Raw genomic sequence first — 13,341 nt, forward strand, 5'->3', positions numbered from 1 at the left:
ACCAAAATTAGGGACTATTCTATTGCCACTAATCTCATGATTCTTTGGTTTTATTTTGACCATTTAACACTTTCCTTAAGGTATAAATATATTTCAAAATTTATAAGATAATATATATATATTTTAAACTTTTTGTCATGATATTAATAGTTATATAGAGTACTAATATTAATGGTCATATATAGTACTAAATAATTCTAGAAAAAGGCTTCATCTAGCTTCTTGTACATGATTTCAGGTTTGAGTCTCTATCAGGTAATTAGGAATTAAGTTTTTGTACCCTGGATGTACATAACAAATATTGATCCTTTAACCTCTTTGAGATCTGCTTTATATGACATTTAAAATGTTTAAGTTTTCAGCAGTGAACCATGACCATGCCTAACAAAATCTCCAGAAGGAGGATGGAGTTCCACAATGATGATTCCACATGGACTATAATAACATCACTAAGCTGACAAACATCACCTAAAGATTGACTTTGGACTACAAACTGCTCAGGACAATTTTGAGGTGGCTAGCTGAGAAGATCCAGCCTCACAGACTATTCCAGCCAGAGCTCAAGACAAGCCCTGTATTTTCCCATTATGCAGAGGCTAGACAACAAAAAATATAGCTACCACTCCCAGGACTTGACAATTAACCCAACATTTTTTCAGTATTGATCCCCTAAAGATGCCATCACCCTCAGACAAAAGGAAGTAAATTTAAAACACCACATTCCCAAGAGATGGGGTAGGTGGTTTTTGGTCATTCAATGGGTTATGGATATTTGTCATTGTTTATGGGAGTTGGTTACAAGTTGCTATTTGTAATGGTCAGGAAAAAAGCTGAACAAAGGAGATTAGATTCAGGGTTCTTCTTTTGAAATGAAAAAAGGGGGATATAGAAATGATGGGATAAAAGGGTAGATTATTGAATCTACTCTGAAAAGAAAAAAGGAGGATATAAAGATAGGATAAAAGGGTAGATTATTTAATCTACTTTTAAAAATCAACTACTTGTTTTAAATATTTTACATTGATATGTATCTTTGTATATTGATACAAAGTTGAAGTTATTTGTTTAGAACATACTGTGAATTTCTAATCTTGTTCAAGGTATTGTACCTATACATCTCATTTAACAATGTAATGCAAATTGCTTGTCTTTGAAAGTTATTATTACAAACTATTTAGGATAATAAAGAAATGCAGGTTAGTAGTTGGTCATCTAATACAATTATATTTGTAGTCATTTTAGGTATGTTTTTAAGGTCAAACAGATATATTTTAGGTAGACAGGTGGTCTTCAAACACTTCCGAGATCTATAGAATATGACATTTAAGATGTTTTAATAATATGAGTTCTTTTTTTTTTTATGACAATGAGACATGTCTGATCCTGGCAGCACCAATCTACTTTGGGGCAGATGATGGGCATCAAAGAAACTGCACATGGAGTTTACTTTCTTTATGGCAAAAGTTAGCCACTGGGCAAGAAAATGCCCTCCCCTTTACTGCTGACAGTATGCTGTTCAAATGGGATAAGCAGGACACAAAAGAAAGAGTTGCTGAACTTTGCCAAGACAAGGTAGGACAGCCCATTAGAAAATCTTGCTTCACAGATATGTCTGTCAGATATGCTAGGCCTGTAGGCTGAAGATGGATGCCCCAATGATACAGATTCTACAATGTTACAATGTCTAGGCACCCAGCTGTTTCTGTCATTTCTCACATTTTTTGGAAATTGCTTGCTTGTACTTCCTGCTTACTCAGGTAATATCATTTTCTTCTTGGGTCTCTGTGGAGTTGAAGACTAGATAGTTATAGTTTTCCTTGTTACCAGATTCAGAAAAGAAATTCACTAAAGAAATGTAAAGTGTATAGGATTGAGAGACATTAAAAGATAGTTTTGGTAATACAAGTTAGGATAGAATGTGAATTAGGTATAACCCTTTAGACTCACCAAGACAGGATAGATAATTGAGTATTTTCTCTGAATTTGTCAAATGTTAATGGACCAGACATTGTTAATGTAATTATTGCTTGTATATATTGTATATAGTTTTTGTACTTATTGCATGTAGTTTTTCTCATATTAGTTTTTTTATTTTAGACAAAAAAGGGGGAACTGTGGTGATATTTTGTTTGTGCTCTAACAAATAAAGCTTGCCTGGAGATCAGAGGGCAGAGCTAGTCACTAGTTAACCATAGAGGCCAGGCTGTGTTGGCACACACCTTAAATCGCAGCACTTGGGATCTCATGCCTTTGATCCCAGTATTTAGGAGGAGGAAACAGGAAGTAATACGGCTGAGTGGAGAGAGGAAGTGATAAGGTGGGGCAGAGACAGGAGCTCCTTCCTTTCAGACTAAGGAATTGGTGAGGTAAGAGGTGGCTGTGGCTTGCTCTTTTGTCTCTCTAATCTTTCAGCATTTACCCCAATATCTGGCTCTGGGTTTTTATTATTAAGACCAATTAGAATTCGTGCTACATCAGTCAGACCACTATGTCAAAATTAAGTGAAACTGGAGACCCAGAGGTATCAACAACAGAGTACGGAGAAGATTCAAGGGCCAGACCCTAATGCCCAACATTGGTTACAGGAGCAACAAAGAAACCAAGCAAATGTCTCCTAGTAGCTTCTGGAAGTTTCTGGTTCACAATGTCAAGGAGCTGGAAGTGCTGCAGGTGTGCACAAATCTTGCTGTGCTGAGTTTGCTCACAACATTTCTTCCAAGAACCAAAAACCCACTGTAGAAAGAGCAGCACAGCTGGCCAGCAGTTACCAATCCCAATCCCAGATTATGTGTTTAAATAAAATCACAAAAACTGCAGAGAGAGAGAGGGGTGGGGGAGAGAACTTGACACTTGACATTCATGCCTTCCTGGAGATTCTATTCTCGATTGTGAACAGAGACAATAAAATAAATATATGAATTAATTTGTGTATATATGGTGTGTGAACACATGTGGGGTGCAGATGAACATAAATGTGGACAAATGAATACTTTGCATGTGTATGTGTATGTGTGTGGTATGTGAGCATGTGTGTAAGGTAAGCTATGTGTGAGTATGTTTATGTGGGGGAGTGGAGAGACAAGTTATCTTGTAACAAAAACTTAGTCTTCTTTCTAAAAATTAATTATTTCACTAGATGCAATGAAAGTGACTATAGGGAATCAGTTATAGAAGGTAATGTAATATATCAATCACTGTCATGGGATATTAAAAGCTTCAACATGACAGCATAGCTATATATCTTAAATTTCTTTTACTGGAAAAACTAGTTGGAAACAGAAAGGTTCTGAAGAGCAGAGGTATCTTAAGTAGAACTGAAATTTGTCTATTTTCTGAACTTTTTGTTCTTTCCTCAATGATATTGTGAATAAAATACTTTTGTGGTTTACTTGCACTGTTTAATAAGTGTATGCATTTACATCTCATTGATTTCAGATCCACACAGCAGAATAATACAGTATGAGCATATCTCTGATATGTAAAACTTGATGACAAAGTAAATGTTTGTGAGGACATTTTTCCTTAGGTAATGCTTAGGAAGAGTTTAAACTATGGAGAACACACCTACATAAGAAAGACATCCTCATGCCTCTAGATCAGTGGTTTTTAAACCATGGGTCGTGACCTCTTATCAGATCTTTACATTATAATTCCTATCAGTAGCAAAATTACAGTTATAAAGTAGCAATGAAATAACTTTAATGTTGGGGTCAGCACAGCAGGAGAAACTCTATTAAAGGGCCACAGTATTAGGAAGGTTGAGAACCACTGCTCTAGGTAAAGGACTGTCAGCATTCTGTCCAGTTGCACACATCCAGGTTACCACTTGGCATAGTTGTTCTAAAGAGAAGAGGGATTCACACAAAATATGAACAAACCCTTCCTTTCTTCTTGAAAGAGGAATGGGGCATTCCCTTCATACTCTGATATATTACTTCCCATAAAACTTGGGGAATTTTATTTTTGTTTTGTTTTTGAGTAAAATATAAAGTAACTTTGAAAAACAGTTTATCTTTGCATGTGAAGGAAGAGAAAACCCTTTTGATGTTTGGGAATGGATTTGTTTAAGAACAAAAATAATTTAAAGGTCTTTAACAAAAGCACCAGTGGATTTTTTTGCCATTGTTTTTTGTTTAAGCCTCTTTTTTATAGATCATAATCACACTGAAAATTGAAAACACGAATATTCTTAGGGGCTGAGTTTCATCTGCCTGTCCCATGAAGTGGACACCTTAGGAAGAATAGACATGTAGGGCACATTTGTTGGAGAAGTTAAGAAGATAAAAGAAACTGTATAAAGGCTTTTACATTTTAACTTTCCTACTTTGCCATCCTCAGTGCACATGTCTTTTTATCTTCCTGGTTATTTCTTTCTGATTTCACTTACATGCAAAACTTAACATGTAGCTGTATCAAGAGACAAAGAAAAATGTTGCCCTGGTTTCTTCTTATATTTCTTCTTAAAAGCAGAGAAACAAATATCTCACTCATGGCTTCATTGGCCAGAGTTGAATCACATGTTCATACAAAAACCAGTTAATATCAAGTGACATAGCTCCACCAAGACTTGTAGAGATTAATCAGTGATTACTCTATGGGGCTGAAGTCCCGTAATGCTGCTCATACTCTCCTCATAGCTCTGTCACTGACAAAGCTGGAAGGTTGGGGTTGTGTTGGTCCCCTCACTATGCCTGCCTCTGTAAGTAAGGTTAGGGAATCAACACAGACACACCACGAGCAGCTTTCTCACCCCTTTCCTTGATCTCACTTGTTTAAAGTAAACTTTTTTTTCAGAATTTCATACATGAGTACTGCATTTATAACATTTCTACCCATATCTTCCCTCCTCCAACTTCTGTGTTCCCCCCACTGCTTCTCAATTCATAATCTCTTCTTAATTATATTATTGTTACATATGTGTGTATGTATAACCTAATGAGTCTGTATGAACATGTCTTTGGGACTGATACAAGGGATTGAATAACCTTTCTAAGAGTCTGTCCCTAGGGAAAACTGATTCTCCCTCTCAGCAGCATTTACTGTCTGTAGTTCTTCATCGCACTTTTGTTAATTACAGAACACTACATGTTAGGGCTCCTAACATTTATTATATTTTGTTACCGTAATCACTACTTATTTTGGTCTTAGTTATATTAATTCTGTATAATTACTGTCATGTACTTAATAATAATGTTTTGGACCAGTGATTTGCCTCAGATATGATAGGAGTCTCATATTATTATAGTGGAGCTGAAAATCCCTATTGTCATCTGACCTTGTAGCAATCATTATATCATAAAACAATGCATTACTCACATGTTTGTGTGATGTTGGTATAAACAAGTTTACTGTCCTGCCAGTCATACTAAAGTATAGAATGTGCAGTGATGTACAGCCTATAACAGCTGACAGAATAATATAATAGTAGTTACATTACTTTTATATATATTCATTACACTATACTTTTAACCATTAAATTGTAGCATCCCTCTACTTATAAGAGAAAGCTTGTTGTAAAATAATGTCATGCTGTGTTGGTGGCATATCTTGTTTATTGCATATCTTTATCATTCCTGTGTTTTATTTATATTATGTTATCTTATTTATCACAATCCTGTGAGTAATAGGCTATTTCAAACACACACACACACACACACACACACGTATGTTTGTGTACATGCACCATATAATTTGTGTAGTAGATTATACTATCTAGGTTTGTTAAATATGCAGTAACAAAGTTGCTTAATATCACAGAAGTTTTTGAGTTCCTACGTGTTCAAAAATATTTTTACCAGCCATCCTCATACTTCATAGATTTGTTGACTATAAATTATTGCTATTTCTTTGAGTAGTTTTTCCTAGGGAGAGGAAAATCAACAGACCGAACACCCCCTTGTTCTGCTCTGCTCTTTGGGCCCACTAGTTCTGCATATGTGTGATTTCTGTTTTCTGATTTCTATGTGTGTATTTTTTTTGCTATAGTCATTTTAAAATTTTATTTTGCTGTAATCATGTCTAATTTGATTATTTACATTTTATTCTAGTCTTGATCCTCTTTTGTATCTTATATGACCCTTAGTTTTCATCAGTATTTCAGCCTCTCTGGGGATATCTTCAACACAGTCTTCATTTCATGGTGTTTTTCTCTTCTGTTTATGATAATTCATTCATAACTCATTCCCATTGCTTTGCTCTATCACATAAGCTTCTTTATATCTTCTCTTCCTATATGTTTTATGGAAGCATTTGCTTAGTTTAGGTTCCCTCATGTTCTATTTGGCCACTTTTTATCCATTTTATGGGGATATTCTTTGAATGCCACTCTTTTCTTTCTATTTTCCCCTTTTTGTGCATCATATGTAATTAGTTTCCTGTTTAGACACAGGCATCGTGGGGCTGGAGAGGCAGCACAGCAAGTGAAGTGCTTTCCATGAAAGAAGATAACCTAAGTTTGACTGCAAGAACCCATGTTAGAATTCTGAGCATGGTGCATACCCTTGTAACCCCAGCACTGGGGAGGCAGCGACACGTGGATCCCTGGCTTGCTGGCCAGCCAGTGTAGCCTAACTGATGAACCCTGGATCACAGTGAGAGACACTATCTCCCCAAAAATTGTAGATAGTGTTCCTGAGGAATGACACCTGAGGTTGACCTCTGAACTCCACATAACCATACAGGCAGAAACATGTAAACATACACATATAAACAAATACACCCTCTTTAAAATGTCATCTTTAAATGCAGCACTTTACTTTTTACTAAATTACCTATTTTTACAAAATTGATATGAGCCAGAGACAAATTAGAGATGCTTCTAGGCTCTAGGAAGTAACCCTATGACATAAGGTTTCTCTAGGGAGGCTGTCTTTTTAAATGAATTCTAAAAGTCTGTATTCAACGTAGTGGGGTTTACACAGTATTTTTTTCCATCCCTACGTGCTCTTGTCCTAATGTCATCCTCTCTCACTTCCCTCCCCCATGTCCCTGCCCCACACTGGTGTCCTTGCTCAATCCATCTTTCATGTCACTGAGTATTCCATTTCCTTCTTCTTTGACCCCTCCTAGGACCCTTTCTCCCCTTTTATGATCTTCTTAGTTTCAACACTTCCCCTCTCTTTGACTCTGTCTCTCTGTCTTTGCCTCTCTCTCTCTCTCTCTCTCTCTCTCTCTCTCTCTCTCTCTCTCTCTCTCTCTCTCTCACACACACACACACACACACACACACACACACACACACACACACACACAATTTAAAGTCCAGAGAGAAAGCATATATTTGCCTTTGGGGGTTTTATATGAATACAATTTAGCTCTTACTTCGATCTAAACTGGATTGTCTTAGCTTCTGAAAACATGGCTTGCATCCCGTTTAGGTCAGACAATCTCTTTTTGCTAGTTCATGCACAGACTGTCATTGCTCCTAAAAAGGATTGTTAGCTTTTCCCTATCAGTGTGACACTTACTTTAAAGAAAGCTGGCATTTTGCTTTTATCCTAGGTGCTCTTTTAACCTCACTTTTTAACTCTGCGCTGTGACAATGTGTACATGTCCAGTGCAGAGTGAAATGATGTCTGTCCGACTCTAACAATGCTGCATTTCTTACTCAGCCTCTCCGAACTGTGGGAATTAGAGAAGCCTGGTCTAGAGCTGTTTTTCCCGATGGCTCCAGAGTCATCTTATGAGTTCCTGTTGCCATGACATTCGCAGATGACTCATATCTGTAGTCTGTTGAGTTCCTGTTCCCATGACACATGCACATGACTCATATCTGTAGTCTGTTGTGATGTGAAATGCCCTAGCAGCAACTTACACTCCACATTCAGATGGCAACCAGAATTGCCTCTGAAATATAAGTTTCTACAAGGCTATATCCATGAAGAAGACATCTTTATATGTGTGATATGTCTAGCATCTTGTCTATTTTATAACAACATCTCAGAGAATATTTTCTGAACAGAAGAATAAATCTACAGAAGCTAGTTCTGCTGGCTTCCTCAGGCTGCCTCAATCAATCACCTTAACATAACAGATATTATTTATTCCTTTACAATTATGGAAGGCAGAAATCTTAAATCATGATGACAGCAAAGCTGCTCTCTTTCTAGAGAATACTTCTTTGCCTCATTTAGCCTTTGGTCGCCCCAGACATTCCTTGGCTTGTTGCTCTGCTACAAATTCTAATCTCTACCTTAATCATCCATAGCTGTGGTTATTTGAATGAAAATGGCCTCCATAGGCTCAAATATTGTGTACTTGGTCCCTAGTTCGTAGTACTATTTTTAGGAAGGATTAGGAAGGTGGCCTTGTTGGAGAAGGTGGGCTTTGAGGTTCCAAAAGCCCATATCTGGCCCAGTCTCTCTCTCTGCCTCCAGCTTTCAGATCAGATGTGAGTTCTCAGCTATTGCTCCAGTTCCATGCCTGCCTGCCTGCTACCATGCTTCCTGACATGATGGTCATTGATTCACCCTCTGAAACTGTAAATAAGCCCCAGTTAAATGTGGTCTTTTATGAATTCCTTTTGTCATGGTGTTTTCTCACAGCAATAGAAAAGTAACTAAGGCAATGTTTTTTTTCTTTCTCTTCTATATTTTCACTACCACTATCTCTTGTGAGCATTCTTGTCACTGAATTTTGAGATAACCAGGTACTCCAGAATGCCCTATGACCTATTCTCAAGCTTTGTGTCCCACTTATTTTTCAAAGCTCTGCTTTCAAATAAGGCTATACTGATAGGTACTGAGTCTTAGGATATGGACATACTCCTATTCCTCTGAAGATGTCTTTACAGAGTATTCCCTCATGTATGTCAGTGTTCTAGGAACTTCAGAGTATTGACTGCCCTACCCTTTCCTGAAGTAGCTATAATATAATTGATAATTCATGATCTATATCCGGTAAAATTATAAGTTAAAACAAAAAGTAAGTGGAGACATCTTGGTAACTGTTGTAAAATATATTTTCTGGGATCATTCTTGGGTAGAAGTCAGCCTCTAAGGTTCTTAGATACAATAATGCTGGTGTGGTAGGCAAACCCATTGAGGGTTATACAAGTGAAAAACTGTGTTCTGTGCAATGTAACCCTTTCATTTTACTCAAAAAATATCAGTAAGACCATAGAAAATGGTCTTGAAAAGACATTGAAAATTTGGTTGAATGAATTCCCTGTGGAAACTATGTAAGGAGCAGAGATTTTGAAAACATACAACACAATTAACTCCTGTGGTTTGGGAAATGTGAAGGTTTCTGTGGTTATAATTGACAGGCAGAAATAATCATTAAAACGTAGGTGGGATCTGATTGAGGAAAGGAAGGTTCCACCAGTAAGAATGGCATTGGCAAAGGCAGGACTGTCTCAGAGCTTAGGACAGTTCTGAGGCTGTTAAAGCTGCCAGTGCAAGGGGAAGCTTGTGACCTTGGTTGTAAGTGACTTATCGGACTGTCTGAATAGGCTATATGTAAACTTGGGGTTTTCACTGGAATTCTAGACCTTTCGTCATCTTTGGAACTAATTTTTAACCAGAGTTTCATGTTTGTGCTTCACTAAATTCAAACAAGAATTGAAACACAGGGTAAATATGAGACAGTTAGGAAGAATTTGTATTGCAACATATTTCTTATTTACCTTCGAATCAGTAAGTATGCCAAGGTAAGGACAAAGGGGTATAAAACACAACCGTTTTGAGGAAGCTGCAAATAACTGGGGTCAGATGCTTCTACACAAGTCAGTAAAGTTGGTCAAGTTGTTCTTACCATTACAATGATGACAGCTATGACAGTAGCGCCCCCATACTTTCTCCACTGACAAAAGACATAAAGAGGACCAAATAGGCTGCCTGCAGATCTCCTCCTCTCTCTCAGTTCTCCCAGACTCAATACCCCAGTCTCATCTTTAGCAATGCAACAGAACACTAGCTGCAGCCTCCATTCCACCTGCCCACATCTCCTGAGGATCTCACAGACCATCCCCTCCTAACTCCTCCCCCTACTCTTTGATGAATCCCAGCAAAACCCCACAAGCATTCATTCTTGTGAGCACATCAGCAGAGCAGGCAACACAGCCATCACACTCTTCAAAAATTCAGAGAGGACACAGAAACCAGATGGGGCAGGGGGACGCCCAATAAAAAAACAAAACAGAAATCAGCACCTAGACCTGTAATCATCCCAAACCCAGATGCTTAGATGTCAGCACAAGAACACAATCAATAACAGCCAGGACAGTATGCCTTCACTGGAGTCTAGCTATCCTACCACAGCAGGCTCTGAATAAATTCCAACATAACTGAAGAACAAGACCTTAAAACCAGCTATATGATGGTAGAGGTCTTTAAAGAGGAAATGAATAAATACCTTAAAGAAATCAAGGAAAATACAAACAGTTGGGGAAAATTAATAAATCCTTTAAAGACAGCCAAGAAAATATAAACAAGCTGTTGAATAAAAAGAATAAAACAGTTCAAGACCTGAAAATGGAAGCAATAAAGGAAACACAAAGTGAAAGAATTCTAGAAATGAAAAATTTAGGAATGTGACAGGAACGACAGAGGCAAGCATCACCAACAGAATACAAGAGATGGAAGAGAGAATCTCGGACATTGAAGATATGATAGAAGAAATGAATATATCAGTCAAAGAAAATATTAAATCTAAAAAATTCCTGACACAAACAACCAGATAATCTGGACATTATCAAAAGACCAAACCTAGGAATAATAGGAATAGAGGAAGGAAAAGAATCCCAGGTCAAAGGCCCAGAAAATATTTTCAACAAAATCATAGAAGAAATTTTTTCCCAACCTAAAGAGGAAGATGCCTATAAAGGTATAAGAACCATATAGAACAACATATAGATTGGGATAGGAAAAAAAGTTCTCAAACCACATAATAATAACAACACTAAACATACAGAATAAAGAAAGGATATTGAAAGCTACAAGAGAAAAAGGCCATGTAACATATAAAGGCAGACCTATTAGAATTACACTCATCTTCTTAATGGAGACTCTAAAAGCCAGAAGGGCCTGGACAGATGTGCTACAGACTCTAAGAAACCACAGATTCCATGGACAATTTTCTCAATAGGTATCACTTACTAAAGTTAAATCAAGATGAGATAAACAATTTAAATAGACCTATAACCCCCAGTGAAATAGAAGCAGTCATTAAATTCTCCCAACCGAGTGGAGGGATATCTTTGACTCTTTTGCCTGCTCTTGGGCACTTTTACTCCTACTGGGTTGCATCATCTGGCCTTGGTATGAGGGATTGGGCCTTGTCTTATTGTAACTTGTTGCCCAATATTCAGTTGATATCCCTGGGAGGCCTGCTCTTTTCTGAAGGGAAATGAAAGAGAAGTGGATCTCGGGGATAGCGGAGGTTGGAAGGGAACTAAGAAAAGTGGAGTGAGGTTGTATTGTATGATAGAATAATAAGAAAAAAAAATTCCCCAACCAAAAAAATCCCACGGCCAGATGGTTTTAGCACAGAATTCTACCAGACTTTCAAAGAAGAGTTAACGCAAATACTCCTCAAATTATTCTACAAAAAAGAAACAAAAGGAACATTGCCCAATTCATTTTATGAGGCCACAGTTACCATATAAAGACTCAAAAAAGAAAAAGAATTATCATTTCCCTTATGAATATAGATGCAAAATTACTCAATAAGGTACTTGAAAACTAAATCTAAGACCACATTAAAAAAATACCATAAACCATGATCAAGTAGGCATCATCCCAGAGATGTAAGAATGGTACAGTATACAAAAATCAGTCAATGTAATCTATTATATAAACAATCTGAAAGAATAAAACCACATGATCATCTCATTACATGCAGAAAAGGCCTTTCACAAAATTGAATTCTTTTTCATAAAAATCCTGGAGAGATTAGGGATGCAAGGGGCATACCTAAACTTAAAGGCAATTTACATGAAGCCCATAACTAACATCATATTAAATTGAGAGAAACTCAAAGCAATTCCACTCAAATCAGGAGCAAGACAAGGTGGTCCATCTCCATATCTATTCAATATAGTACTTGAAGTTTTAACTAGAGCAATAGGTCAGCTGAAGGAGATCAAGGTGATACAAATTGGAAAGTCAAAGTATGATTATTTGCAGATGAAATGATAGTACACATAAATGACGCTAAAAATTCTACCAGGGAACTCCTACAGCTGATAAACACTTTCAGTGAAGTGACTGGATACAATATCAACAACAAAAAAACAAAAACAAAAACAAAACAAAACAAAAAAACAACCAGTAGCCCTCCTATAAACAAATGGCAAACAGCCTGAGAAAGAAATTAGGGAAACAACACCTTTCATAATAGCCTCAAATAATATAAAATATCTTGGGGGTAACACTACACAATCAAGTGAAAGACTTGTAAGATAAAAACTTCATGTCTTTGAAGAAAGAAACTGGAGAAGATATCAGAAGATGGAAAAATCTCCCGTGCTCATTGATCAGCAGGATTAACATAGTAAAAATGGCCATCCTACCAAAAGCAATCTACAGATTCAGTGCAGTCCCCATCAAAATCCCAACAAAATTCTTTACAGACCTCAAATGGACAAATTTCAGCTTCACATCTAAATACATAAAATCCAGGATAGCTAAAACAATCCTGAACAATAAAATAACTGCTGGAAGTATCACTATCCCAGATTTCAAGTTGTACGACAGCACTATAGTGATAAAAAGTACATGATATAGGCATAAAATAGACATGTTGATCAATGTAATTGAATTGAAGATATAGACTTATATCCACACACATATGGACACCTGATTTTTGATAAAGAAACCAGAAATGCACAGTGGAAAAATGACAGCATCTTCAAAAAATGGTAGTGGTCAAATTGGATGTCTGTACATAGACTAATGCAAATAGATCCATATTTATCATCCTGCACAAAACTCAAGTCCAAGTGGATCATAGACCTCAACATAAAACCTGATACATTGAAGCTGATAGAAGAAATCAGGAATAGCCTTGAAAGCATCGGCACAGGAGAAGACTTTCTAAACAGAACACAAACAGCACAGACACTAACATCAATAATTAATAATTAGGACCTTATGAAATTGAAAGGCTTCTGTAAGACAAAGGACACCATCAATTGGACAAAGCCACAGCCTACAGAATGGAAAAAGATTTTTGCCAACTCTACATCAAATAAAAGACTAATATTCAAAATATAAAAAGAACTCAAGAAACTAAATGTTAAAAAACCAAATAATCCAATTTTAAAATAGGATACAAATTTAAGCAGAGAATTCTCAATAGAGGAATCTCAAATGACTGAGAAACTCTTAAAGAAATATTCAA

General features: G+C 36.8%; 1 protein-coding gene across 4 annotated transcripts in view; it reads left to right on the forward strand.

Moving 5' to 3' along the window:
- Nucleotides 1–214: 214 nt before the first annotated feature.
- Nucleotides 215–13,341, forward strand: part of Cpq (carboxypeptidase Q) — a 429,801-nt gene continuing 416,674 nt past the window's right edge. Inside the window, exon 1 of one of the 4 annotated variants that reach the window (XM_052747578.1) lies at nt 215–1,572. In XM_052747578.1, coding sequence (XP_052603538.1) covers nt 1,342–1,572 — 231 coding nt within the window. In that variant the 5' untranslated portion in view covers nt 215–1,341. The remainder of the gene's footprint in view (nt 1,573–13,341) is intronic. The other 3 variants (XM_052747579.1, XM_052747576.1, XM_052747577.1) reach the window with 3 other exon arrangements.

Source organism: Peromyscus californicus, unplaced genomic scaffold, assembly GCF_007827085.1.
Source record: "Peromyscus californicus insignis strain IS unplaced genomic scaffold, ASM782708v3 Scaffold_20__1_contigs__length_68692818, whole genome shotgun sequence".
Taxonomy (NCBI): domain Eukaryota; kingdom Metazoa; phylum Chordata; class Mammalia; order Rodentia; family Cricetidae; genus Peromyscus; species Peromyscus californicus.